The sequence below is a fragment of the Aquarana catesbeiana genome, linkage group LG01 (assembly GCF_042186555.1).
Source record: "Aquarana catesbeiana isolate 2022-GZ linkage group LG01, ASM4218655v1, whole genome shotgun sequence".
Lineage (NCBI taxonomy): Eukaryota > Metazoa > Chordata > Amphibia > Anura > Ranidae > Aquarana > Aquarana catesbeiana.
Genome location: NC_133324.1, coordinates 6276877 through 6303841, shown reverse-complemented (window position 1 = coordinate 6303841; position 26965 = coordinate 6276877). Strand labels below are relative to the sequence as shown.

Below are 26965 nucleotides of genomic sequence, written 5' to 3'. Positions count from 1 at the left end.
GCTTTATGTAAATAATTTTGGTAGTGGATTATGTATATATTGTATATATTCTGAACATGGATGTGTATTCCTTGGATTTCTGTTGAAGTTTTGTACTATGGTTTTGTTTTTTACTTTTGTATAAAATTGGTTGCTTGATTCTTTTTAATAAAAGATCAATAGTGCCCTATTGTTGATATCAGTGAAAGGAATTATGCCCCATTGTTGGTGTAGAAGAAATAGTATCGTATAGCCTTGTATCAGTGGGAGGAATAATGACCCAAGGGCCTAATAAAGAAAAGCAATAGGCCACATCTAGCCCCCGGGCCACAGTTTGCAGACCACTGGCCTAGTGGGCCGTTAACACCAGGAATATCAGCAGCTCCTTCGGGAGTGAGCTCTAAATGTGAATTCATGAATCTTAAGAAAATACACAGCAATAAAATAGTTTAAAGGTACTTTATTGAGTATCATAAATACATGGGAGGGTAGTTAGTTAGCCGCAAGAGTCTGGTCCACCCAGGATCTGAGGGCGGTGACGCGGGCGTAGACTCCGGGAGAAGATGTAGCACAGGAAGAGCTGCCCCAGGACACAATACCGGCCAGGGTCCAGGCTCCATTCCTCTCACACACAAGGGGTCCACCAGAGTCACCCTGAAAAGGAGCAGAAAAAAAAAACAGGTATTATAGAAGAGTCCTCATGGTGATGAATGTATGTGAGAGATCACTGGCTGGCATTTCTCACACAACTATGGAGTCAAAAAATAATATCATCTACTCACCACAACCCGAGTGTGGACTCAGTCCCGTATATATTCCATGTATATATTCCGTGTATACATACAGTACATTGAACCAGTATTTGGATTGCAACGTAGTTCTTAAAATTTCTTTTGACTTTGAAGTGGTTTTAAATTCTCCAGGTTTTTACCTTCATGCATTCTATGCATGAAAGTAAAAAAACCTCTGTGCAGAAGCCCCAGCCCCCCCAGGCCCCCCTAATACTTACTTGAACCTGATCTTCCTCCAGCGATGTGCATGAGAGCCTCGGCTTTCTGGGGACTCATCCTCCTCATTGGCTCCTGCTGCTGTCAATCACAGCAAGTAAGCCAATTAGGGGAGAGGGGGGCAGGGCTGAGCGCACATTGGGTGCCCCCCCACCTGATTGCAAGCTGCTTGCTCTGAGGGCACTCAGCATGAGGGAGGGGCCAAGAGCGCCAGTGAAGGACCCAAGAAGAGGAGGAACGGGGCTTGCTCTCTGCAAAACCACTGAACGTGACCTGACCTGTGCTTGGACTTGTAAAGTGTCCACTGAACCTGTTACCAGTTCACTCCCATGTCACAAGCAGGTCAGCCTGTAGAAGGGGTGCAGCGTGGTGATGGCGGCAATAACTCACACAGCCAGTTGCAATGGAAAACAAATTGACGTAAGGCAGAAACAATTCACAATAACCCGGTGGTACAGCTACCCAGATGGTCACACTCAGTTTCCAATAACGTGAAGAAGTAGGTTCCAGCCGAACCAACAGCGTCTGTTGAGCAGTGACAGAATGCAGCCAGGCCGTCTCGTGCCCAAATCGGAAGGTATCCAGAGAGATGCGATCCTACGCTTTCCCTCCTCACCAGGAACCTTTCCCTACTGCTAGTAGTGTCCCTAACAGATGTTATACCTTTCCCTACTCTACCCACTCGCATTGACCATGTCAAACCCAGTGGCCAGGGTCTTAAATAGACTCTGCCACAGCTAAGAAGGCTGTCAGAGTCACATGTGCGGCCAACATCCAATCAGTTCGCTGCCCCTGTTCCTCATGGTTTCCTCTCCCCCTGCAGTGCCTCTGTGGTTGAGCGCCACTTGCAGGGGAGACAGCAGACTGCACTTGCCTTCAAGCCAGTACATAGACCAGTAGGCAATTGCATGGTAATGTCAAGCCATTTTATTTGTTTTTGATAGAGAAGGGAAGGATTAGAAGCTCCTGTCAGGATTTTACTGCTGTTAAGGACTACACTAGAGAGATTTCGCCTCACTTCCTGCTCTGCTGACAATGTTTCACCAGACAGGAAGTGAGGAGAACTTATCAACTGGGACATAGACAAGGAATAAAGTCCTAGTCTCTTGCTACTCTACTGAAGAAAAGTGATGTTAGTTCTGTTGGTGTTGTTGAAAAGTTCCCCTATCTTTCTGTTCAGTAAACTATCAAGAGAGGCCTGGAGCGAGGGAATGAAAAGGGCTAGCAAAGGGCCGGCATGACGAGGCGATAAGGGAACAGCAAAGGTTTAATAAAATAGAGCAAAGGTGGGGGATTAATGATTGGAGGAGAGATGAGAAAGAGGTGGGGTTTAGTTTACTTAAGGAGTAGGTGGGGTGACCCGGGCAACACTGCAGGGGATCGTGAGGAGCACTTTAACCCCCCACCCACCCTCCCTGGGTTTTTGTGTTTTAATTTTTCATTATTTCAGGTGAAAAAAGACAAGACATGGCAGCAAGGAGTTGGCGGTGGTGGTCTTTGATGGTGGCATGTAACCAATGAGATGGAAGTGTGGGGGACCCATCGGTGGTATGGGCAAGCGGTGTATTCAGTTAACACGGGTTAACTGGAAGACGGTAATGGTGGCACTGTGGGAATGGGTTTGTCTCTGAGCTGGTGTGACACGGCTGGAGGCCTAATACACAAAAGCCAGCAGTGTGTAGGTGGAACGGAGTTATGTTGGAAAGTGCCATCAAAGATAACCGGGGGGGGAGCAACTGATATTCTGGGATGTTTGTTATTGTTAAAATGTTTATATATTTTGGAATATTTGTGAATAAAATGGCTGCTATGGCCAGTTATACTCCAGCTCAAGTGTGGTCTCGTTAATCTAGGTAATGATAAGTGGGGCAGGTTTTGGAGTATGATAATGGTGGCAGTCATATGAAGGGTGGACATCTTATCTACTTTGGTCAAGATTGAAAGTGAAGGGAGATTTAATGAAGGGAGCCATGGATAGCTGTAAAATACTGACAAGGCTTCTAATCCTTCCCAACTCTATACAGACTAACAAAAAAAAACTTTGTATAGTCCACTTAAGGTCATCGATATCATGATGGTACTGGTCAACCACAAGGCAAAGCTCGATGCCATCTTATATATTCTTTACAGTAAAACATCAATGAGTCTCAGAGGAGAACTTGAACTTCGGAACAAACCATAAAACGCATACATGAACAATTAAAGTGTCTAAAAGATCCCCCACTGATCAATAGAAAGTCTGTAGGTCATCGTACCATGCAGGAGGAGGCACCGGAGGCACCAGCGCAGATCATGGTGTCCCTGATTCTGGTTCCCCAGTAGGTCTGGCACTGAGTGTTGGTCAGAAGAGGAAGAGCCACCTGCTGGAGTTTAGCTGGCTTGGTTTGTGCTGAGGGAGAAAGGGTGAAGACATATTAACATTAAAAACTGATGGCAACTAACGTATTTAAGCTCTACATATGCCAGACATGCCATAAGGCATTCATTGCAACTTAGTAAGTAGTATTCATCAACATAGTTAATAGTGGTCAATAAGACCTTAACACCTCATCATATTTAGCATTGTCAAAGAAGTAGGCGCCAAACCAGGGAGAGAGAGCCAAGGTTCCCATAGCTTCTTAAATGTATCTAGAGTATCCCAGTGCTGGTATATCAAATGCTCATTAAGAAGGGTCAAATTGACATGGGCTAGCCAGTTCCCGAATGGAGGTGGATATGGAGGTGCCAAATTCAATGCCATGATTTTTTGACCAAAAACAGAAGCCTGGATTTTGGCACTGTTATCTCATTAGGATACAATTACTCATCTACATTCCCTAGGAATAGGGTCTGGAACTACTTGTGTTTGATAAGCTCTAATAATAGTATCTATAATAGACTGCCAGTACCTAAAATAATTTTGGGCACTGCCAAACCAGGTGTATAAAAAATTTCCAGGTCGCTTTGGCCTCTCATGCACACAGGGCTTTCCCTCTGACCCAATTTAAATAATTTCGGTATAGTATAATACACTATATTGTCAAAAGTATTGGGACACCTGCCTTTACATGCACATGAATGACATCCCAGTCTTAGTCCGGAGGGTTCAATATTGAGTTGGCCCACCCTTTGCAGCTATAACAGCTTCAACTCTTCTGGGAAGGCCATCCGCAAGATTTAGGAGTGTCTATGGGAATGTTTTACCATTCTTCCAGAAGCGCATTTGTGAAGTCAGACACTGATGTTGGGCAAGAAGGCCACCCCAAACTCGCTCATCCATGTCTTTATGGATCTTGCTTTGTGTATTGGTCCAAATCATTTGGTGGCGAGGGATTATGGTGTGGGGTTGTCTTTCAGGGGTTGGGCTTGGCCCCTTAGTTCCAGTAAAAGGAACTTTTAAGGCGTTTTGGACAATTTCATGCCCCCAACTTTGTGGGAACAGTTTGGGGATGGCCCCTTCCTGTTCGAACATGACTGGGCAAGGTCCATAAAGACATGGAAGAGCGAGTTTGGGGTGGAGGAAAGTGACTGGCCTGCACCTAAACCTGACCTAAGTTCAGGTGCACCTGAGTCCTGACCTAAACCTGATAGAACACCTTTGGGATGAATTAGAGTGGAGACTGCGAGCCAGGCCCTCTCGTCCAAGATCAGTGCCTGCGCTTCTGGAAGAATGGTTAAACATTCCCATAGACACACTCCTAAACCTTGTGGACATCCTTCCCAGAAGAGTTGAGGCTGTTATAGCTGCAAAGGGTGGGCCAAATCAATTTTGAACTCTACGGACTAAGACTGTGACTACATTAAAGTTCATGTATGGGTGAGGGCAGGCGTCCCAATACTTTTGACAATATAGCATATGTTCTATAGATAATTAAAAAACTGGAATAATCTCTGTGTGGAAGATAAAGATATAGTTTCAACACATTCCAGGATATGGGGCCAAGGTTCTTCTGACAGCAGTCCCAGGACCTTTTCCACCCTTTTTCTGTCATGCCCCGTACACATGATCGGAAATGCTGCCAGCAAAACTCCGATGAGAGCTTTTGGTTGGAAATCGCGACCGTGTGTATGCTCCATTAGACTTTGCTAGCGGTATTCCCGCCAGCAAAAGATTGAAAGCATGTTCTCTATTTTTCGGTCGGAAAAAGTTCCTATCCGAAAATGCGTTTGTCTGTAGGCAATTCCGATACGCAAAAAAAAAAACGCATGCTTGGAAACAATTCGACGCACGCTCGGAAGCATTGAACTTAATTTTCTCGGCTAGTCGTAGTGTTGTACGTCACCGCGTTCTTGACGGTCGAAAGTTCAGAGAACTTTTGTGTGACCGTGTGTATGCAAGCCAAGCTTGAGCGGATATAAGTCGGAAAAACCATCCAAGATTTTTCCCACGGATATTCCGCTCGTGTGTAAGGGGCATTAGGGATGGTAAAGGCTACTAGACGACCTCCCAAAAAGGACTTTATATCTTTGAAATAAGGCCCAGTGGAAGTGCTACACATCACCAGATATTTTGTATATTTATTTTCCCCAACATTCTTTATATTTCAGTCTTTTCAAAAAGAATGACCCTGCTCCCAACATAACTGCTGGGTCTCCCCATCTAGAGCGGTAGGATGGCCACAGCAGGCGAAGAGGACTAAGGCATATAAGGTATGCCCTACACATTTAGATTGAGGATTTTTAGGTAGGCCCAAGGACTTTACCCGGTCAATACTTTGTATTTTTAAGGAATATCTAATCCCCCTTACCGGCAGCATTGGTGTATCCCCATCCGCTGGTGACGCATCTTTCTCCTCCATTGAAGGCATCAGCGGTAGCAGCAAGACACACGGGGGACACGCGGTTGGTGAGGGTGGCAGGAGTGGCCAGCTTGATCAGGGTGATGTCATTGACGATGGTAAAGGAGTTGTACTGGGGGTGTCTGAAGACCTGAGAAAAGTTATAATAAGGATTCATGTTTTTATAGATTTTAATAAATCAGAATCTTCTACTGGACTTGTAATAATTGTCCCTCTGAACCTTCTCAGGTTGTAGTTGAATCTGCTTACTTTTCTTTTTTTTTTTATTCCCCTATTAACATTACACTGAAAGTTGTCCCCACCTTGAACTGCCATACAGTTACTTTGGACACACCAGTGCTTTTACACCTGAGAATGCGCCCGCAACCCTGATTAGATGTGAGAACCCCAGTGGGGGATCCCTCGATGAGCTGCGGGAGGCAGCCCCATTGAAAGCAATGCAGCTCATGCAGCATTTACCCTTGCTGGGGTTCTCGCCCCTAATCGGAGTTCAGGTGCATTCCTAGGTGGGACTGTACCCTTAAACAAAAATTAAAAAATCACACACATGGGTAGACAGAGGCGGCTCTCTAATTAGGCAAAATAGGCGGTCGCCTAAGGCCTCGCACTCACAGGGGCCTCGCGGCCGCCTAATTTGCCTGTTCCCAATCACTGAAGTTGACGCCGGCGGCTCCGCCTACCCCCACTTGGACTCTGTGGCTTAGGAGCTGACGGACAAATCAGATACTGCCCGCAGCCTGAGGAATAGTGGCCTCATTACGGAGCGTCCCAGTCCGTGGGGCCTCATGTGTAAGTTTTGCCTAAGGCCTCACAAAGCCTAGAGCCGCCTCTGCGGGTAGACAACCATTGGCACTCCAACTGTGATGAAACTACAAATCCCATGAGGCATTGCAAGACTCTGGCAGCCACAGATATGACTTCCAGAGGCTGAGGCATGATGGGATTTGTAGTTTCATCACAGCTAGAAAATCCAAGGCTGCCTAACTTTGGGCTAGATGGTGTTGGACATCCTCCAGCCCATATATGAGTTTGATGTTCTATCTGACTTGCTGCAGCTTTTAATGTACATTGTGAGAAGCTCGCAGTGTGCAGTGAAATCAGAGTGAGCAATTTCAGTGCAAGAGAGGAGCTTGTACAAGTAGAGTTCTGATGTCTAAATTTCCCTAAAAATTAAATTAATAAGAACTTACTCTGCCGACATTCAGGACCTGGATGGGCTCAGCATCGGAGGACTGGTCGTATTCTCCCAGGACCACAACGTCAGTAGTTCTAGATGGAAGGGAAACATGTCAGGTCATTGGTAGATGGTTGGGTGTCTTAGCGACTACGGTTTTAAGACTCAATCTTATTCGCTCTACATATGGAGACATTTTACATGTCTGGCAGTGAAAAGTCATTTCTTCACAGTAATTTAGTCATGGGGCCAAGACTATACTACCCATACTATCTACATCTCTTTACTTTGTACAACCTTTACCTTCTACAGCTTGAGATAAAATGGTATGTAAATTGGATAAATGGCTCCACATTGTATCTGATCTATAAGTCAGCTGCTCTGAGTGTGCAGTTAGGTAAATTGCTCTATATTTAGGATGTATTTGGTCTATAAACCAGAGGCTCCAGAAGGACAGTTGAATAAATGGTTCTATATATAGGATGTATCTGGTCTAAAAACCAGAGGCTCTGGATGGACAGTTGGATACATGGTTCTATATTTAGGATGTATCTGGTCTATAAGCCAGAGGCTCTGGATGGACAGTTAGATAAATGGTTCTATATTTAGGATGTATCTGGTCTATAAACCAGAAGCTCCGGATGAACAGTTGGATAAATGGCTCAAAATTTAGGATGTATCTGGTCTATAAACCAGAGGCTCTGGATGGACAGTTGGATAAATGGTTCTCTATTTAGGATGTATCTGTTCTATAAACTAGAATCTCTGGATGGACAGTTGGATAGATGGCTCTATATTTAGGATGTATCTGGTCTAAAAACCAGAGGCTCTGGATGGACAGTTGGATAAATGGTTCTATATTTAGGATGGATCTGGTCTATAAGCCAGAGGCTCTGGATGGACAATTGGATAAATGGTTCTATATTTAGGATGTATCTGGTCTATAAACCAGAAGCCCCGGATGGACAGTTGGATAAATGGCTCAAAATTTAGGATGTATCTGGTCTATAAACCAGAGGCTCTGGATGGACAGTTGGATAAATGGTTCTCTATTTAGGATGTATCTGTTCTATAAACCAGAATCTCTGGATGGACAGTTGGATAGATGGCTCTATATTTAGAATGTATCTGGTCTATAAACAAGAGGCTCTGTATGGACAGTTGGATATATGGCTCTATATTTAGGATGTATCCGGTCTATAAACCAGAGGCTCTGGATGGACAGTTGGATAAATGCTTCTATATTTAGGATATATCTGGTTTATAAACCAGAGGCTCTGGATGGATAGTTGGATAGATGGCTCTATATTTAGGATGTATCTGGCCTATAAACAAGAGGCTCTGGAGGGACAGTTGGATAGATGGCTCTATATTTAGAATGTATCTGGTCTATAAAACCGAAGCTCTGGATGGACAGTTGGATAAATGGTTCTATATTTAGGATGTGTCCGGTCTATAAACCAGAGATTCTGAATGGACAGATGTGACGCATTGCAGTAAATGCTGATTTTGTAGTAGAATATTATCACATAAAACTCACAAGACTCCGCAGTGGGCAGCGGTGACAACCCAGAGACTGTTTATAAGGGAACCACCGCAGAAGTGGAATCCTTTGTCCTGTAGAAGAAGAATCATGAAGTCATTGTTTTATATACAGATCACATCACTTACCCCATGGAGAAAAGGACCAGCCATTCTGGAATCTGACATTTCCCTTTAACTCCAGATCACATAACTAATTGTCTAGGCCAGGGCTCTCCAAACTACGGCCCTCCAGCTGTTGCAGAACTACACGTCCCATGAGGCATTGCAAAACTCTGACATTCACAGACATGACTGGGCATGATGGGAATTGTAGTTCCTGAACAACTGGAGGGCCATAGTTTGGAGACCCCTGATCTAGGCAGTCAGACATGCTGCTAACACTGGAAGAAAGCCAAAGCAGCACCTTCAGCCCTCCTATTGCTATTATTTATCCATGGCAGAAAGACTGTAGAGTTTTCTTTTCTTGGAATATAGGTCCATTTTTGAGAGGTTTTGCCAATGGGAAAAGAAGGTGGAAATTTCTTCACATACCTTCACTCTTTGATTTTTGGCAGGCATCTCACTTCCCAGATTTCCAACTGCTCATCTCCTAGGTACCTCTCCTAGTGCCATCTTCTGGCCCTTGACATTGTTTGGCATGACATATCTTCCCACCTACCTCTTCACCCCTTTAGTGAAGGTCAGCATAAGAGAAGGCCACAAGGGAGATTATAGATAGCAGGGTTGTCTTTAGAGAATTGGAGAGGATATCTTGGGTGATATATTGTGAATGACGATGCTGATCAGGCAGAGTTGTGAATGGTTTTGTATGTTGTTAGTATTTGATGTTGGGCAATTGGAAGCGAAGGCATTGGCAGAGAGGAGTGGAGGACACTGAATGGAAGCCAGTGGATGGATCGGCAGAGAGAGTTGGGGGACAATGAAGGAAAATCAGTGGAGGGATTGTCAGAGAGGATTGGAGGACACTGAAGGAAAATCAGTGGAGGAATTGTCAGAGAGGGGTAGAGGACACTGAAGGGAAGCCAATGGAGAGAATGGCAGAGAGGGGTAGAAGACACTAAAGGGAAGCCAATGGAGAGAATGGCAGAGAGGGGTATAGGACACTGAAGGGAAGCCAGTGGAGAAAATGGCAGAGAGGGGTGGAGGACACTGAAGGGAAGCCAGTGGAGGGGTTGGCAGAGAGGGGTGGAGGACACTGAAGGGAAGCCAGTGGAGAGAATGGAATAGAGAGGGGTGGAGGACACTGAATGGAGGCTAGTGGAGAGATTATCAGAGAAGAGTGGCAGACATGGAATAGAAGCCAGGTTATGCATTGGCATAGAAGAGCAATGGACATGGAATGGAAGCTAATGGAAAGATTGACAGAAGGGTGGGGGACACTGAATGAAAGCAAGGATTGGCAGAGAGGGGTGTTGGACACTGAGCAGCTGTAAAGGCAAATGAGTCTGGGAATAGCATTCATGATAGACTGAAGGGGTATAGCCTATGTTGAGGCAGGCTTATGGGAAGGGAGTTGCAATAGTCAAGGGGAGTGATAACATGGCAGTGATTGATAAGCTATGTGGTTTCGTTGGTTGAGATGGAGTAGATTTTGGAGATATTGTTGAGGTGAAATATGCAAAACTTGAACAGTAATTAGATTTAGGGCTTGAAGGACAGGTCAGAGTCTAGGAATTACACCTAGTATTCAGGTATGAGGGGTGAGACTGATAGCTGTATTATAATATGAGCTCAATTTTAGAAAGATCGAGTTTGAAGTAGCGATGTGACATCCATTCTGATATGACAGTTTGTAAATTAGTAATGTGAGAGAATACTGAAGGGGTGAAGTGTGGAGTAGAGAGACAGATTTGAGTGTCATCAGCATAGAAGTGATATTGGAAGCCATGGGAGGTTATCGCGCCACCAAAAAAGGAGGTGTGAATAGAACAGAAAAGGGGTTGCAAGAACAGAGCCTTGGAGGACCCTTACAAAAAAGATACAAATGTGTTAAGAAACAATCGTACCTGAAGAGACACCTGCCATGGCCAAGATCCAGAGACGGCGTCTTCACCGTTCACAACCCTGGCGTAGCCAGAGATAACTGGCTTGATGGCGGGAACACCACAGCCTGGGAAAAAAAAAACACATTCTTAACACATTGTCACACACTACTATATAAGTAGTAGTAGTTTGCATGCTTTATTGTCTTATGCATAGTGGATCAGAAGTTAATTTTGGAAGATGAATTTTAATTAGAATGGTTCATAGATATGATCAATAAGATGGAGATTGCCCAAAAATGTCAATATAGTCAGTTTGATGTACTACGTTTCATATATGTTCTATGGATGCATATGTCTAAAATATTATATATATATATATATATATATATATATATATATATATATATATATATATATATATATATTTAGTATTTTTAAAAAATATGTAGAAATTTTACATAGGTTACAAAGTGCCACAAACATACAACGCGTGTACTCACCATAGGCTCCGCTGAGCAAGGCCAGACAGGACAGGACCCACAGGATTGCCATCTTCTGCTTTGTTTGGCTTTGGTGACCAAAGCCTGTTCAGCTTATATACTCTCAGTCAGCCAATCGTGGATGAGGGCCAGGCTTGTGATAAAGGGCAATTTTTAGCACACTTATCAGGAAAACCTTGAACAAATTTCACAAACTTAACTTAAAGGAAAAGATCTGAAGAAACAGGTGTTACAGGAGAATGTAATAACAAGACTTTCTCTGAGTAAGGAAATGTATGCATAAATTACACCATATTATTATTATTATTATTATAATACAGGATTTATATACTGCCAACAGTTTTCACATGGCTTTAAAAAATCGGAACAGGATAGGCCGCTTTGAAGAGATGGGTTTTCAGAGATCACCTAGAGAAGGACGGTGTAGAAGACAGATTGGGGTCTGGAGTTCAAGAAGATGGGAGAGGCTCTGGATAAGTCCCGGAGACAAGCATGGGAGGAGATAACGAGGGAATTAGAGAGCAGGAGGTCTTGAGAAAAGCAAAGCAAATGGTTTAGTTGGTATTTTTTAGATGAGGTTGGTAAAACAGAGTTGTGGACAACTTTGAAGGCTGTTGTTAGTATTTTAAATGCTATTAGTTGGATGAGGATAAGACAATGTAAAGATTTGTTGATAGAGGGTGGTGGACATTGAACGGTTGGTAAGATGGATAAGTCTGGCAGCAGCGTTTATGATGAATTTGTAGGCAGGTTGGACTGTGTTAGTTTCTAGTGAGTTAGCAGCTGGCCCAGGCCAAGGTAAGGAGTCAACTTGTGGAAGTTCTGTTCCCAGGCTTTTTGGTTCTAGCCGGTCCACCTGTGATATTAAAAAGGGCAAGGCTGAGGTCCTGCACTCTTGTTGGGGTTTCCTTCCTTGGTTGGATTTTCCTAGCTGTCGGTATATAGAAGCAGGACTGAAGACACTGGGGCCTTCGGAGCTAGCCAAGCCATGGACAATGCCATAATGGACTTTTGCCTCCACAGAGGTATGCCTGGGCTGCCACACTACTATGCTTAGAGTTAGGGGAAAGCCATTGTTCATAATGAACTGGTATGCCGCACTTGTTCAGAAAAAGCTATATTAACTGTTATGAGCCAAGCATAAAGGTATTCAAAGGGGCGCATGTTGGTTCTGGCATATTTAAAGAACTTGGGTCTTGTAACCTTGGCCAGATCTGTGCCTTGCCACAATTCTGTCTCTCAGCTCTTCAGGCAGTTCCTTTGACCTCATGATTCTCATTTGCTCTGACATGCACTGTGAGCTGTAAGGTCTTATATAGACAGGTGTGTGGCTTTCCTAATCAAGTCCAATCAGTATAATCAAACACAGCTGGACTCAAATGAAGGTGTAGAACCATCTCAAGGATGATCAGAAGAAATGGACAGCACCTGAGTTATATATATGAGTGTCACAGCAAAGGGTCTGAATACTTAGGACCATGTGATATTTCAGTTTTTCTTTTTTAATAAATCTGCAAAAATGTCAACAATTCTGTGTTTTTCTGTCAATATGGGGTGCTGTGTGTACAATATGGGGTGCTGTGTGTACAATATGGGGTGCTGTGTGTACAATATGAGGTGCTGTGTGTACAATATGGGGTGCTGTGTGTACAATATGGGGGGCTGTGTGTATAATATGGGGTGCTGTGTGTACAATATGGGGGGGGCTGTGTGTACAATATGAGGTGCTGTGTGTATAATATGGGGTGCTGTGTGTACAATATGGGGTGCTGTGTGTACAATATGGGGGGCTGTGTGTACAATATGAGGTGCTGTGTGTACAATATGGGGTGCTGTGTGTACAATATGGGGTGCTGTGTGTACAATATGGGGGGCTGTGTGTACATTATGGGGGGCTGTGTGTACAATATGGGGGGCTGTGTGTACAATATGGGGTGCTGTGTGTACAATATGGGGGGCTGTGTGTACAATATGGGGTGCTGTGTGTACAATATGGGGTGCTGTGTGTACAATATGGGGTGCTGTGTGTACAATATGGGGGGCTGTGTGTACAATATGAGGTGCTGTGTGCACAATATGGGGGGCTGTGTGTACAATATGAGGTGTTGTGTGTACAATATGGGGGGCTGTGTGTACAATATGAGGTGCTGTGTGTACAATATGGGGTGCTGTGTGTACAATATGGGGTGCTGTGTGTACAATATGGGGTGCTGTGTGTACAATATGGGGGGCTGTGTGTACAATATGGGGTGCTGTGTGTACAATATGGGGGGCTGTGTGTACAATATGGGGTGCTGTGTGTACAATATGGGGTGCTGTGTGTACAATATGGGGGGCTGTGTGTACAATATGGGGGGCTGTGTGTACAATATGGGGTGCTGTGTGTACAATATGGGGGGCTGTGTGTACATTAATGAGGAAAAAAATGAACTTAAATGATTTTAGCAAATGGCTGCAATATAACAAAGAGTGAAGAATTTAAGGGGGTCTGAATACTTTCTGTCCCCACTGTAAGGTCTTTATTGTTGCCTTTTTGAGGACTCCGTAAGACCCCTTTCACACTGGGGCAGTGGGGGCGACGGCTGTACCATCTTTCTTGTAGCTGTATTCGGCCGCTAGCGGTGCGGTTTTAACCCCCGCTGGCGGCCGAAAAGGGGTTAAAATCCCTCGTACAGTGCGGCTATAGCCGCGGTATTGCCTCAGTATAGTCGCGCTGTCCCATTGATTTCAATGGGCAGGAGCGGTGAATACACCGCTCCTTCACCGCTCCAAAAAAACGGTTTGCAGGACTTTTTTCACCGTCCTGCCAGCGCACCGCTTCAGTGTGAAAGCCCTCGGGCTTTCACACTGAACAAACAGCGGAGGCTGTTTAGGGGCGGTTTGCAGGCGGTATTTTTAGCGCAATACCGCCTGCAAACCGCCCCAGTGTGAAAGGGGTCTAACTGATACAAGCGTGAAGAGGGTGATCCTTCCTTTCCACAAGTAATGCTTGTGCCCTCAGGAGAAACAGAAGGATTTATGAATCTTTTTCAATGTTCTCATCAATGATCATCTGATAAAGGGGAGATTCATTTAAATGGAATCTTCAATTGAACAGTAATAAATACAGTGCGGAGGAAAAGAGTGTAACCCTTTCTTGTCGAGTATGTCTAAGTATTCATGGTAAACTAGTGGAAGGATAACCTATTTTTTCAAAGTCCACACAGAGGAGGCCCCCAGGATTGACCAAGCAGAACTGACAACAATAATCAGAGGAAAATGATATCTCTCCAGGGGACTATTTGATATTTGTCTATGAACCTGTAACCAGGACATACCAAGGATGATGGACAATAATAATCAAAGCTCAAGAACTCTTGATGACCCAGAGAAATTGTTGCGAGTAGTAGAAACACGTCTTGCGTGACTAACTGAATATGCAGAGATTAAGCCTCAGATTGGAGGGGTGTCCAGAGTTCTTGAGCCAGAGTAGCATCCAAAAAACACATCCTGGCTCCTGATAGAATGATATCTAGTACTTGTTTTTGTTTTTCTGGGGCCCTGCAGACACAAAGAAAGGGAGATATGAGCTGATGGAATATGGACAGATGAGTGGAAGGGGAAATCTAACTGTGTGGCCTCGCTGGACAGTTACCCAGGAAGTGGCCTGGAGCTTTCGCAGTGGAGGAAGAAATTAGACAACCAATGACTTTTGTCATTCTTCAAGAGACAGGGTAGACCAAATTAAGCCAAACTACCTGGGCTTAGGCACACCCAGAAATTCTGGAGGAGGAAAAGATACAGGAGTTGAGGCTATCACAGAGGATGGGTCAGTATAATGGGCCGGTGGAATGATAGGCCTCGTCTTCTCTAACTTTTTCCTAAGTCTGCAGTCTACCTGAGTTACCAGCTTGATTAGTTTGTTTCGAGTAACAGGGATTCTGACTCTGAGACCGATACGAGAGAGACATTATTCCAGCATGTCAATGCTCCATCTGCAAAAGTCAGAGATATACTCCTCACACAAGAATAAAGATTTTCTAAGGTTCGTTGAAATTGTCACTAGACACACTGGTTCCTGTTTGTCAGAACTCCACAAAACAGGAACAGCCCCTAAAAACAAGGAAAGAACCCAGAGATGAGAATCCAGGTGTAGAACCCTCCTAGTTATGTGCTAGCTAGGTTGGGTAAATTTAGCTTGTAAGGTCTGCTGTAATCAGAGGAGTAGCTTATGATTGCTTTGGGCTGCTCTGGGTTTCACAGGTTGTGAGTTTGACTGCTTCCCCCGTCTTCTGGATGGTTCTGGAAAGTAGTGTCCTAGGAGAGTAAAATCTACATGTTTTTGTGGTCCCAGCCAATCCCTGTAGTAGAGTGCCCAGTAGGTGGCTCGGAGAGTGCTTGGAGAAGAGGGGTTCTTGTCCAGGAAGAGAAGTTCCCCCCCTAAGGTCTGCTGCCTTCTGGGCAGTCCAGCTGTGCTTTTTCATCTGCTCATCAATGTCCCACCTGTGTTACCTGGGGGGGGGGGGGGGCTATTCTACTGAACATTGCTGGAGCTAATCAAATGATCTTTTTCTGGGGATCTGGTCTGAGGGATTCACAAGAGATGTGTCTGGCTGATATTGGAAGGATTCATCCCAATATCCAGGGACATTTTTAAGATCGGTGTGTGAGATACCAGTGACTGTGTGCTGTTACTGTCCCCCCATACATCAGTGCCACCCTCTGTTGAAAAGTGGACATTCCTTATGGTGTCCCTGTGTAGTTCAGTCCATTATTTGCTGCTGCAAGGACTGAGCTAGGAAGCTTTGAGTAAGAGACAATTGTCCTCAAGTTACTAATTTGCCCTACAGGAGTATCCCACAGTTACTCTGTGTGACAGACCTAGCCAGGACAGGGGCTTTTGGAAAAGATTGGGAGCAAGCTTCTTACCCACTGACTATGGGCCCTGGCATTTAAGGTAACACTGCTCTTTGGAAGGTGTATGCCTGGGGGATCCGTGGAGTGGTCTCGTTTCTGATTCAAGTTCACATCTCCCCAAAACACACAAATGCTGGGAACTGGAGTTTTCATATCCATATTTGGGGCCTCTATGTCTCAAACCAGCAATGACTGTACGATGAGAGTATCAAACGTTCAGGAGTCCAAGACTTTAATGCTAAAATCGGTTCATAGCAGAACATGTTTTGGGGCAACCATATTCCCTCTTCATCTGGGCTTCAGAATTTTGACAGTGCTTAAACAGACTCGGGTAGGTAGATACCAAATAGATCTTCACTGTGATTTATTGCTTGGAACAGTTTGAAGAGGGCAAGTTAAGCCTGTATTAATGAAAGCAGCAAGAGGCAGCAAGAGGCCCTGCTTTTCTTCAGGGGGGGGGGCTAATAAAGCCTTAATACATTCAAAAAGAGTTTGCATAATTAATTTTATATAGTACACCTTTATCTCATATTACCCTACCTATGAGAGTATTAACTATATCACTATATCAGCTACCATTTTGGTCTTCCATGCTGGTTGTAGTGATGGGGTCCAGGTACATTCAACATGTTTCTCAAGTCAGTTCACCCACCTCATCAGTACTGAGACAAGGTCGTCCAGCAGCCAGGGCAAAGATGCCAACTAAATTCCGCTACTTGGGAATTGAGGTGCAGACTAACCTTCCCTCCTATCTTGATGACAACGTATATCCAGTGCTACACCAACTGACTCCTAAGTGTCAGGCCTGGAAGTCACCACCCCTCTCCCTTGTAGGCAGAATCAATCTCATAAAGATGACCTTTCTCCCCAAATTTTTATACGTGTTTAGGAACACCCCGGTCCCTATTCCCAATGCCTTTTTTGTCAAACTAGACCAGATTATTAGTAACTTCATATGGGCGGGCTGTACTCCTAGAATAGCCAAATCTACCCTGCAGATGCCGTTAACACTGGGGGGGTCTGTCCCTACCCTGCTTCCCTCAATACTATTGGGCGGCGGTCTTGGTGACTGTGCGCTGGTGGTTTGCACAGGTGGAAACGAACCCTGAAGTCAATTGGGAGGCAGCCATACTGGGAGGCTGAAGGCGCATGACACTATGGAGCTGATTTACTAAGCATTTGCGCCATGAGTTGTGGCGCACGCCGATGCGTAAAGGACTTTTTCGTATTAACAAAATATTTGCGCCAGTAACACAGCGCAATTCCCCATTTACTATTCTTTTCCCGGCGCACGGGAGGAGGTGATTGCTACGCCACTATGGACATGGCGCACGGCTTATTAAACTTAAAATTTTATTCAAGCTGGAAGTGCCAATATTATGGGGGTGATGTGAGGAAGTTTAGTAATAACTGCCCAAGTAACAAATATGCCCAAAATAGGATGAGTAAGTAACTTTTTCTGAACAAGCCTGCTGCGTTGGCAAGTCCATTTAGAACTGCGGGAGGTCAATTTATGCACCGCGCATGCGCAAATGGCATTTGCGCTTGTTCAAATGCTTTGGTTCACTGCACCAGCAAAATCTTAGTAAATGTCAAGCAACATAAATGCATTTGCATAGGTGAACGGGCGCACCTCTAAACTTTTTTTTTTTTTTTTTACGCTGGTTCACTTCGCGGCTATAATAAAATGTCGGTCCGGCAATACACATAAAAGTTCATTGATAAAAACAGCATTAAAAATGCCCCGCGCCAAAAAAAAAAAAATGGCGTGGGGTCCCCTCAAAATCCATACCAGACCGAAAAGGCCTGGTATGCCCCTGGAGGGGGAACCCATGCCGGCTTTTCTTGCGCTGCTTTAATAGGAAGAAGTGTTTTTCCTATTGCAGCGAGCGCGAGATGTATCTCGCCGAGAACCAGCGCGATGGGATTGCGCTGGAAACACTCGCGTGCAGGCACTGCTGTGCGTGCGCCAGTTCACACGCTCAATTAAGGATTTATCCAGCGCACCAATTAAGGTATGAACCAGCGCAGCTCATTCATCTTAGTAAATGACCCCCTATGACTATACCAATGCAACCACAGTTAAGGAATGGGATCAGATGACCAAATTCATACGTCCTCACAGATGGTCTCCCCCCATGCCCCACTTTGGGGCAACCCTAGGTTTCCACACCTACGCACAATCCCTGATCCCAGTGTATGGGCTAGATTTGGAATTACTAAGATACAATGTCAGGAAACATTCCATCCGCTGGTAATATCTATCATTTGGCGTGCAGTACTGAGGTCCACCAGCAGGTGTCTCCTGGCAGTTTGGAACTGTCAGGAGAGGTTTCGGCTGCTGGTATTATGTCATCTTTGGGCCGCAGTACTGGCGTCCACCAGCAAATGGATCCTGGCAGTGTGGAGCAGGTATTACCTTCTGCAGTCAGGCATCACCTGAGTTTGATAGCAGCTAATAGTATAAATAACTGGCAAGTGCACACACACCTTGCCCTGGTATTGTCCTTGCGCCCTGACCTGCAGCCTGTTTATCTGTTATCCTGATCCTGAACCTGAACCCTGATTCCTGTATCCTGTATCCTGAACCCGTTTGTTTCTGTTCCTGTATCCCTGGATCCTTGCCCTGCAGCCTGATCCCATCCATCCTGTTCCCTGTCTGTTTACTCCTGGCCCCCCATACACTGATCTCTTGTTTATGACCCTGGCCTGGCTTGACTACGATTCTGGTACTCCCTATTGCTATATATGCTGGTTGGTTTATTATCACTGTTTGGTTGTTCGGTTTGTTCACTCTGTATTGGTGGTGTGCTCACATTTATATGCATTTACTTTAATAAACCTACTTACTTTCACCTATTTATGTCTGGTTCACATGTGATGCAGGATGGTAATTTACGACCGTACGATACCCTCAAAACCACATTCAATCTACCCTCCTGGATGTTCTTTAGATTCCTCCAGCTCTGACATGCACTCCATTCACAATTCCCACAGACCGTGAATGTTGCCTCCCACATGGTAGAATCCTTCTTGACGTCTCACAATGCTGATAGGATTCTCTCGTCCCTATACCTTAGAGACTCCTCCAGGGACACAGATAACTCTTTCACAGCTGGCAGGGGAATCTTCCCACCCTGGACTCAGAAGATTGGGATGAGGGGTACATACCACTGTTGATCTCTGCCAGAGACAGGTATATTCAACTTCAATTTCTACATAAAGCCTACTATACCCCTCAGAGACTAGCTAGGATATACCCTTCACATTCGGACCGCTGCCCCAAATGACGTAGGGACCTTGAATCATGTGGTCTGGACTTGTCCTCTGATACAGGAATTCTGGAAGGGTGTGGTAGGAGAAATCAATGAGATTGGAGGGCTACGTGTGGCTGTTGATCCTAGGGTTCTCCTATTAGGTTTATGTGATACTACTACCCCTAACAAGAATAAGCAGGTGTATATTTTCTACACAGCCTTTTATGCCAGGAAAACCATCTTGTTTAAATGGAAACTAGCCGATCCACCGACAGTCTCACAATGGAGGTCAACAGTCCATGCCGTCTTACCCCTATATAAATTGACATATATGAAATGTCCTAAAAAATTCGACAAGATCTGGGGGGCATGGGTGAAAGCACGGCCGAATACCAATTAGGGCTCTCACTGGCTGGGGACTTGGGGGGGGGCGGGACTCGGAGACATGGTCTTCCTGGACCTGGGTGTCTGTGGCTTCGGCTCCCCCCTCCTATCTCTGATTTTCCTTTCCCCCCCCCCCTTCCCCCTCCCCCCTCTATCTACCCTCCCCCGTACTAGCTCCTGCTGATACTCTAACTCAATCCTCTTCTGGATATCCCCTCCGTGTGCCTTGGAATCTCAGGTTAACTACTTTTGTATGATTCCTCGTTAAACCCTTATGTAATCATATATTGTTGATACTCTTTATACGCATATTAATGTACTGTGTACCTTACTACTTTTCATGTAATTGTGTCCGATAAATAAAAACTTTTCTGTAAAAAAAAATAATGGGAAATCCACAAATTCAAGTGTCACCAGTGATGGGAAATTCTCCGATGGTGACACCTGTTCCTGCGATAATTCTCTAAGGTAGAAGTCCTGTTCACTTTAGAGAGATTTCCTCTTGTTTACTGTTGAGTGTCAAGGGCAGGAAGTGAAAGAAACTATTTGTAGCGAGACACTTGTAGCAAAAATTAGATTGATGAGGATTTACCTTTCCCCACTCTATCCAAAACTAAATAAAAAGTTTTGACTTTACATAACACCTTAAATTTGAGGTATTAGGATGCCCCCCCCCCCTTTTTGGTGTTACCCCATGTGGTCGCTTTCTTCTAATATGGGGAACCGGATTTTTGTGCTGGGTGCCACTGTTATCTATGGCATGCTGTTGTGTGAATGGGTGTCCTTGGGGCCCTGTGCCTGTTGGTCTGGGGGCAGGGACATACACAGTAACACCATTTGTGAAAACAGCACCATTTCTTCTGGGTCCGGCGGTGGGGCAAGATGGTGCCGTCACTATGCTCTCTGGCCTGGATCGCATTGCAAGGTGGCCCTTAAGCCCTGAAGCCAGTGAAAGGGGTAATAGCATGCTGGTTTCTTGGCTCCTTTCCAGAGCTGAGCTGAGGACCATGTTTCAGCTACAGAACTGGCCCGGTCGTAAGGTTGCTTCGGGGGCAGGTTCCCACATGGGGGGGGGTGGGTATAAAAGCCCAATGGAAGAGGACATTTGTCCTTTCTGCAGGGCTGAGAGAACAACACAGGGGCAGAAAAACTGAGTCTTAGGCAGTGGTGGTGGTGGCACAAAACTGTAACCCCTCACAGATACTCTTGTTGGGCGCATGCATGGACATGTTTGGAGGCTTCTCTCATTTGGGTACCACGGGGGGGGATTTTTTGATTGAGTTTTGATTTGTTTTATTTTCTTATTTATTTTTATATTTATTTTTATTTTTGTCTTTGTTACGCCCAATTTTATATACTTTTGTCGCCCCGTTCATACCCTCTTTGTTTCTGAGCATCTTTTTAGGAGCCCCCATTTTTGTGGCCCAATGGATGAATTTATGTATTTTTTATGAATTTTATGTATTTTTTATGAATTTTGTGGCCCAATGAATTAGTATTTTTCAGCCATGCTTTTAACTTAATGGAACAATAAAGATATTTTATTATTAAATATGAGCCATCAAATTGTCTTTTTTGTAAGGAATGTATTTTTGGAGTATTTAAATGGTATATCTGTATTTCAGACTTCTCTGGATACTATCTGCACTGAGGCTGAATAATATAAGCCTCATAAATTACGTATGTTGGTTTCCATTGTCCTGAAGAAGCCCGCGAGACCAGAGAAACGCACAGATGTATGGAATCCCTGACTGGAAGGAAAAGATACAATGTTCCGTTTTCCAATACATACTTAGTTGTGTAGATGGTTTTCTAAACTTCAAGAGAAACTTTGATATATCTTCTGTAATTGAGAAGTTACAATGTCCTGAAGAAGTGAGACACGAGAAACACGTAGAGGTTTGGAATTCCTGAATGAAATAATATGATATAATGTTCCCTTTTCCAATACAAACTCAGGTATTTAAATAGTTTTCTAAACTCCATAGGAACTTTGTAACTTCTAGGAAAGGGGGTATATGGAGAGGTAGGGCGTTAAACGGTCTCCTCCAGACAAACAACAATAGGTATATATATTTTAAAATATTTATTAGAAAATGGAAAAAATCCCATATAGACAGAAGACAGTAGGGAAAAGACATACATGTCCCTACATTAAAAATCACATTGTATATACAGTGTAGCACAGTGCGGATGTTACATTGAAATAGATCACATGTTTCGCGGTCTGTATATCTGTTTCTTCAGGGCTTGCTTGCTCTGTAACTAGCTCAAAATCTTAAAGAAAACATCTCGGGACATCCGAATTAATGGGAGACCAAAAAGATAAACCACACCCTGGACAAGTAAATGAGAGTGGGGGGTAAACGTGAAGTAATTATAACTCACACGGTGGCACCGTCCCTAGTAGAAACAAAGCTCAAGTTTAGAAGAGAGTGGAGTGGGACTATAGAAAAGCTTTATTTGCCATCCTTGGATGGAAATTTGTTTAAAAACATTTGTACAGTCTGAGAATACAGTTTACTGTTTCTTTGGTCCAGGTTGTGCAGATCCTGGAATAGGTACTATTATTATTATTATTATGGTCGCTATTTTGGTGGAGTCCGGCAGATATGGGAACGAGAAGAACCCCGTTAGTTTCCATGGCTGCAGTGTGTCTCGGCGCCGGTATTGAGGCAGCTGGTTGTGGTGGTTGCTTTGGTCAGAGGCTCCCGATTCTGCGGCAATCCCCGGTCCCAGGAGATAGCTCCGAGCTCAAGCGGCCTTCAGCTCAGGCGGTCGCTACGCCCTCCCCAAAATACATTCTCTTTATTCAAACATGTCCATCAGGCCATCTAATTCAATCTGTATTGTATAGTATCTCTAAGAACATTTTTGCAACAATGGTGTACATAACCCTCATCACGGGTTGTTTTGGCCCCCCAACCCAGGGGGTAATTTTGAAGCTGTTAACAACCCAGAATCAAATGAGCCCAAAGCCCAATGTGTTTTGAGACTTTCTCTTCCTCAGGGGTTATATCTTGGATGTTAGTTACACCAAAGTCATATGATCTTCTCAAGTGGCCTGTGTGAAAAAAAAAAGCTAAAAGCACATGGTATGTACTCAGAATGACCCAGTCCAGTAGGTAGGCGGAATGTAGAGCCGTCAGTTCCGGTCGTTTGGAAAGCACGCTACAAACAACAGTTTTATACGATCTGCTCCATGCTCAATGCTTGTTTAAATCCCATTTTTTGTAAGTACCCATCTTTTGTTTAAATAAACCCATTTTTGATGGTACTTCACTATAAGTTCCATTTTTTTTTACTTCTGGGTACGTGTCTATCTGGCTTAAACTCTTCACCAAGGAACCCTGGATCTGCTGACCTGACTTCCCACACACCATCCCAAAGACATCCATACCAAGCCTTGACTGACCCACCAGACTGAAAAGCTGGGGGTCATGTGGATCTGGTGAGTGGGGGACACATAAGGGGATGTTGTGCACCTGAGTCTTCTCAAGCACCTTTCTTCTGTTTACTTTGGATTCGAACACCTTGAGTTACTTGTTTTTGGACTTTGTGTTTGAATTTTTCGCATTTATTTATTATGTGTGCGAGCGCTATATTTATATATATTTTTTATGGAAAGGAGAGCCCGGCAGCCACAGGGATCCCATAGGATCACTTAACAGGTTATCAATAGGTCCATTTAGCAGCCCAGCTGGACACAACCACCAAACCAGGGAAGCCGTAGCCACCTAGCAAATTGATGGTTCCTTTTTAGTTTGCTAGTTCCAAGGGCACTCAAAGCTGAGGAGCAATAATGAAATGAACTATTCCTATAGACAACCAGTCTAATACCGGAGAAAGACAGGTCTATGACTCTCTATTTCTCTAAGCTAGGAAGATAAACAGTGCCTTTTCCTCTATTCCCATTGCTGTTCTGTCAATAAAACTGCTGATAAACTGAGAAGAGTACATAAGGAATAAATACCTTTCTACAAGTGACTTAAAAATAGAGAGAGGTCAAGTGGAAGTAAACTGAATATTGGTCACAGTTTTATAAGACAAGGCAATTTGTACCTTAGGGACACTATTGGAAAATAATAACTATAAAGCGTTTATATGCTTTGCAATGTATTTAACCACTTGCCGCAAAATCACGTTCCCGTACGCCATTCACTTCAAGTGGTTGTACAAGCCTTAAAGGCGCCAGATTTAAAAAAAAAAAAATAAGTATTCAAAACTTGAAGTTCTGAAAGCATTTAAGTGCAAAGGAGGGGTTTGGGAGACTTATGGACCCAAGATCCCTCCAAGAAAATACCTAACCCATGACTATTGCTGTCACAAGTGATGTTTACATTCCTTCTGACAGCAATAAAAGGAATACAAAATAATAATTTAAAGGACAATGTCAAAATAAAATAATTAAAATAAAAGTGCCCCATCAGTGCCGCCTATCAGTATCCATCAATGCTGCATATTAATGCCGTCTCATCAGTGTCCATAAAGGCTGCCCATCAGTGTCGCCTATCAGTGCCCATCAATGCTGCATATTAGTACTGCTTCATCAGTGCCCATAAAGGCTGCCCATCAGTGCCGCCTATCAGTACCCATCAATGCGGCACATTAGTACCGCCTCATCAGTGCCCATAAAGGCTGCCCATCAGTGCCGCCTATCAGTACCCATCAATGCGGCATATTAGTATCGCCTCATCAGTGCCCATAAAGGCTGCCCATCAGTTCCGCCTATGAGTGCCTATCAATGCTGCATGTTAGTGCCGCCTCATCAGTCCCCATAAAGGCTGCCCATCAGTGCCGCCAATCAGTGCCCATCAATGCTGCATATTAGTGCCGCCTCATCAGTGCCGCCTATCAGTGCCAATCAATGCTGCATATTAGTGCCGCCTCATCAGTGCCGCCAATCAGTGCCCATCAATGCTGCATATTAGTGCCGCCTCATCAGTGCCGCCTATCAGTACCCATCAATGCTTCATATTAGTGCCGTCTCATCAATGTCCATAAAGGCTGCCCATCAGTGTCGCCTATCAGTGCCCATAAATGCTGCATATTAGTACTGCTTCATCAGTGCCCATAAAGGCTGCCCATCAGTTCCGCCTTTGAGTGCCTATCAATGCTGCATGTTAGTGCTGCCTCATCAGTCCCCATAAAGGCTGCCCATCAGTGCCGCCAATCAGTGCCCACCAATGCTGCCTATTAGTGCCGCCTCATCAGTTCCGCCTATCAGTACCCATCAATGCTGCATATTAGTGCCGTCTCATCAATGTCCATAAAGGCTGCCCATCAGTGTCGCCTATCAGTGCCCATCAATGCTGCATATTAGTACTGCTTCATCAGTGCCCATAAAGGCTGCCCATCAGTGCCGCCTATCGGTACCCATCAATGCGGCATATTAGTACCGCCTCATCAGTGCCCATAAAGGCTGCCCATCAGTTCCGCCTATGAGTGCCTATCAATGCTGCATGTTAGTGCCGCCTCATCAGTCCCCATAAAGGCTGCCCATCAGTGCCGCCAATCAGTGCCCATCAATGCTGCATATTAGTGCCGCCTCATCAGTGCCGCCTATCAGTGCCCATCAATGCTGCATATTAGCAGGGCAGCCATCAGAAATTTACACAGCTTTAGGTCTTGCCCCCCCCAGGCCTGACCATAAACATTCCTCAAGGCCCACCTGCTGGCTGTCCCACCGAATCCACCCACTGGCCATCCCACCAAGTCCTTCAGTGCACCCACTTTTATTTTAATACTCTTACAACCCAATATATCCTCCATCCCATGTCCTCTTCCATTCCAATATCCTTCATCCCATGTCTTCCTCCATTCCATGTGCTCCTCTTCCGGTCCCTTCTCCCCCATCCCATGTCCACCTCCTCCATCTCATGTCCTCTTCCTTCTCCAGTCCCATCTCCTCCATCCCATGTGCTCTTCCTTCTCTAGTCCCATCCAGGGGTGGACTGACCATTCGGGCACTGCCCGAGGGCCCCATGTCCCTAAGGGGCCCCATCTGGGTTGCCAGCCTCAATAAAACCAGGGACAGTATGTAAAAATCTGTGTTTTTTTAAACTCCCAAGATTATAGCTGCCCCGCCTCTCCAGTACCTTTTCAGTGTGTGTATATGTATTCTGTGTGTGTATATTGTGTGTGTACATTGTGTGTCTGTGTGTGTGTGTATACTGTATGTGTGTGTATACTGTGTGGCCCCATAATCTCCTATTGCCTGGGGGCCCCATAATCACCTATTGCCCGGGGGCCCCATAATCTTCTCCTATTGCCCGGGGGCCCCATAATTTTCTCCTATTGCCCGGGGGCCCCATGAGTTGTCAGTCCACCCCTGGTCCCATCTCCTCCATCCCATGTCCTCTTCCTTCTCCAGTCCCATCTCCTCCATCCCATGTCCTCTTCCACCAAATAAGAGAATAAAACTGCAGTGACCTACATAAATCACCAGAGGTCACCATGGGGTTGATCTGCTCTAATATAAGCAACTTTGATATTGTCCTCAGAGGAAGTTTAGATTCCAGCTGCCTTTCATCCACATCCCTGATGTTAAGAATTGGGTGGTGGACCTTGTAAACTGCCAACATCTAGACCTGGGAGAAAGGTCTCTGCATCCCGAGATCTAACAAAATCTCTGTCAAAGGTGGGGCAGACCAAATGAGGACATCCTGGCCTCCAGGTTTAACAACAAACTGAATAGATTTGTAGCTAGGACTAAGGATCCTCTGGCTTTTACAGTAAAATCCCTGGTGATTCATTGGACTTCATTCAGGCTGATATACTCCTTGCCTCTTTTAAAAAACATTCCCCCTTGACTGCTGTGCAAGTTACAGGAAGAAAGGGTTTCACTGATCCTCATTGTAACACACTGGTCCAGAAGAACTTGGCTTCTTACAAGTAGGCCAGACATATTGGTCACCTATTCTCAGTCAACGGCTTTAATAACATGTCTGTTGAATCTAAAGCCCTGAAAGATAAAGGTATCTCAGACTCTGTTATCCTCACCTTACTTAGAAAATCTAGCGGGAAAATTTTTCAGCAAAAAAATCTACCCAGCCCCCCACCCCACATAAAATCTATCATCACATGAGGAGGACTTACTTTGCTTGGCGTGAAGGCAGGTTTCTAACTGTTATTTTCTCCTCCAGAAACCTCTTGCTTCACAATCCTTAATCAGAATTTTTTTCATGGAGTTGCTCATATAAATCCCTCAGTTCAATCCTGCATTGCCTTAACCTGGTACTCTTTGTACTTCAGAGGCCCCCCCAACCCTTTGAGTCAATTGGAGGTCTCACATTAGGACCTCACATGTAAGATTGCCTTGCTGGTGGCCTTTACATCTGCTGGGCAAGTCTCTGAGTTGGTGGCTCTTTATTGTAGCCTTTTTCTTGTATTACAAATGGACAAGATGGTCTTTAGACCAAGACCTTTTTTTTTTCTGCTCAAGGTGGTCTCTTCCTTCC

The 26965-nt window shown here is 44.7% G+C and overlaps 1 protein-coding gene across 1 annotated transcript; it reads right to left on the bottom strand.

Moving 5' to 3' along the window:
* Window positions 1-424: 424 nt before the first annotated feature.
* Window positions 425-11020, bottom strand: LOC141124118 (chymotrypsinogen A-like). Its single transcript, XM_073612198.1, has 7 exons — window positions 10969-11020; window positions 10490-10593; window positions 8479-8555; window positions 6955-7033; window positions 5714-5894; window positions 3242-3375; window positions 425-633 (listed from the first exon to the last, which is right to left on the bottom strand). The coding sequence occupies exons 1-7, from the start codon at window positions 11018-11020 to the stop codon at window positions 472-474; spliced, it is 789 nt and encodes a 262-aa protein (XP_073468299.1). The 3' UTR covers window positions 425-471.
* Between the last annotated feature and the right edge of the window lie 15945 nt (window positions 11021-26965).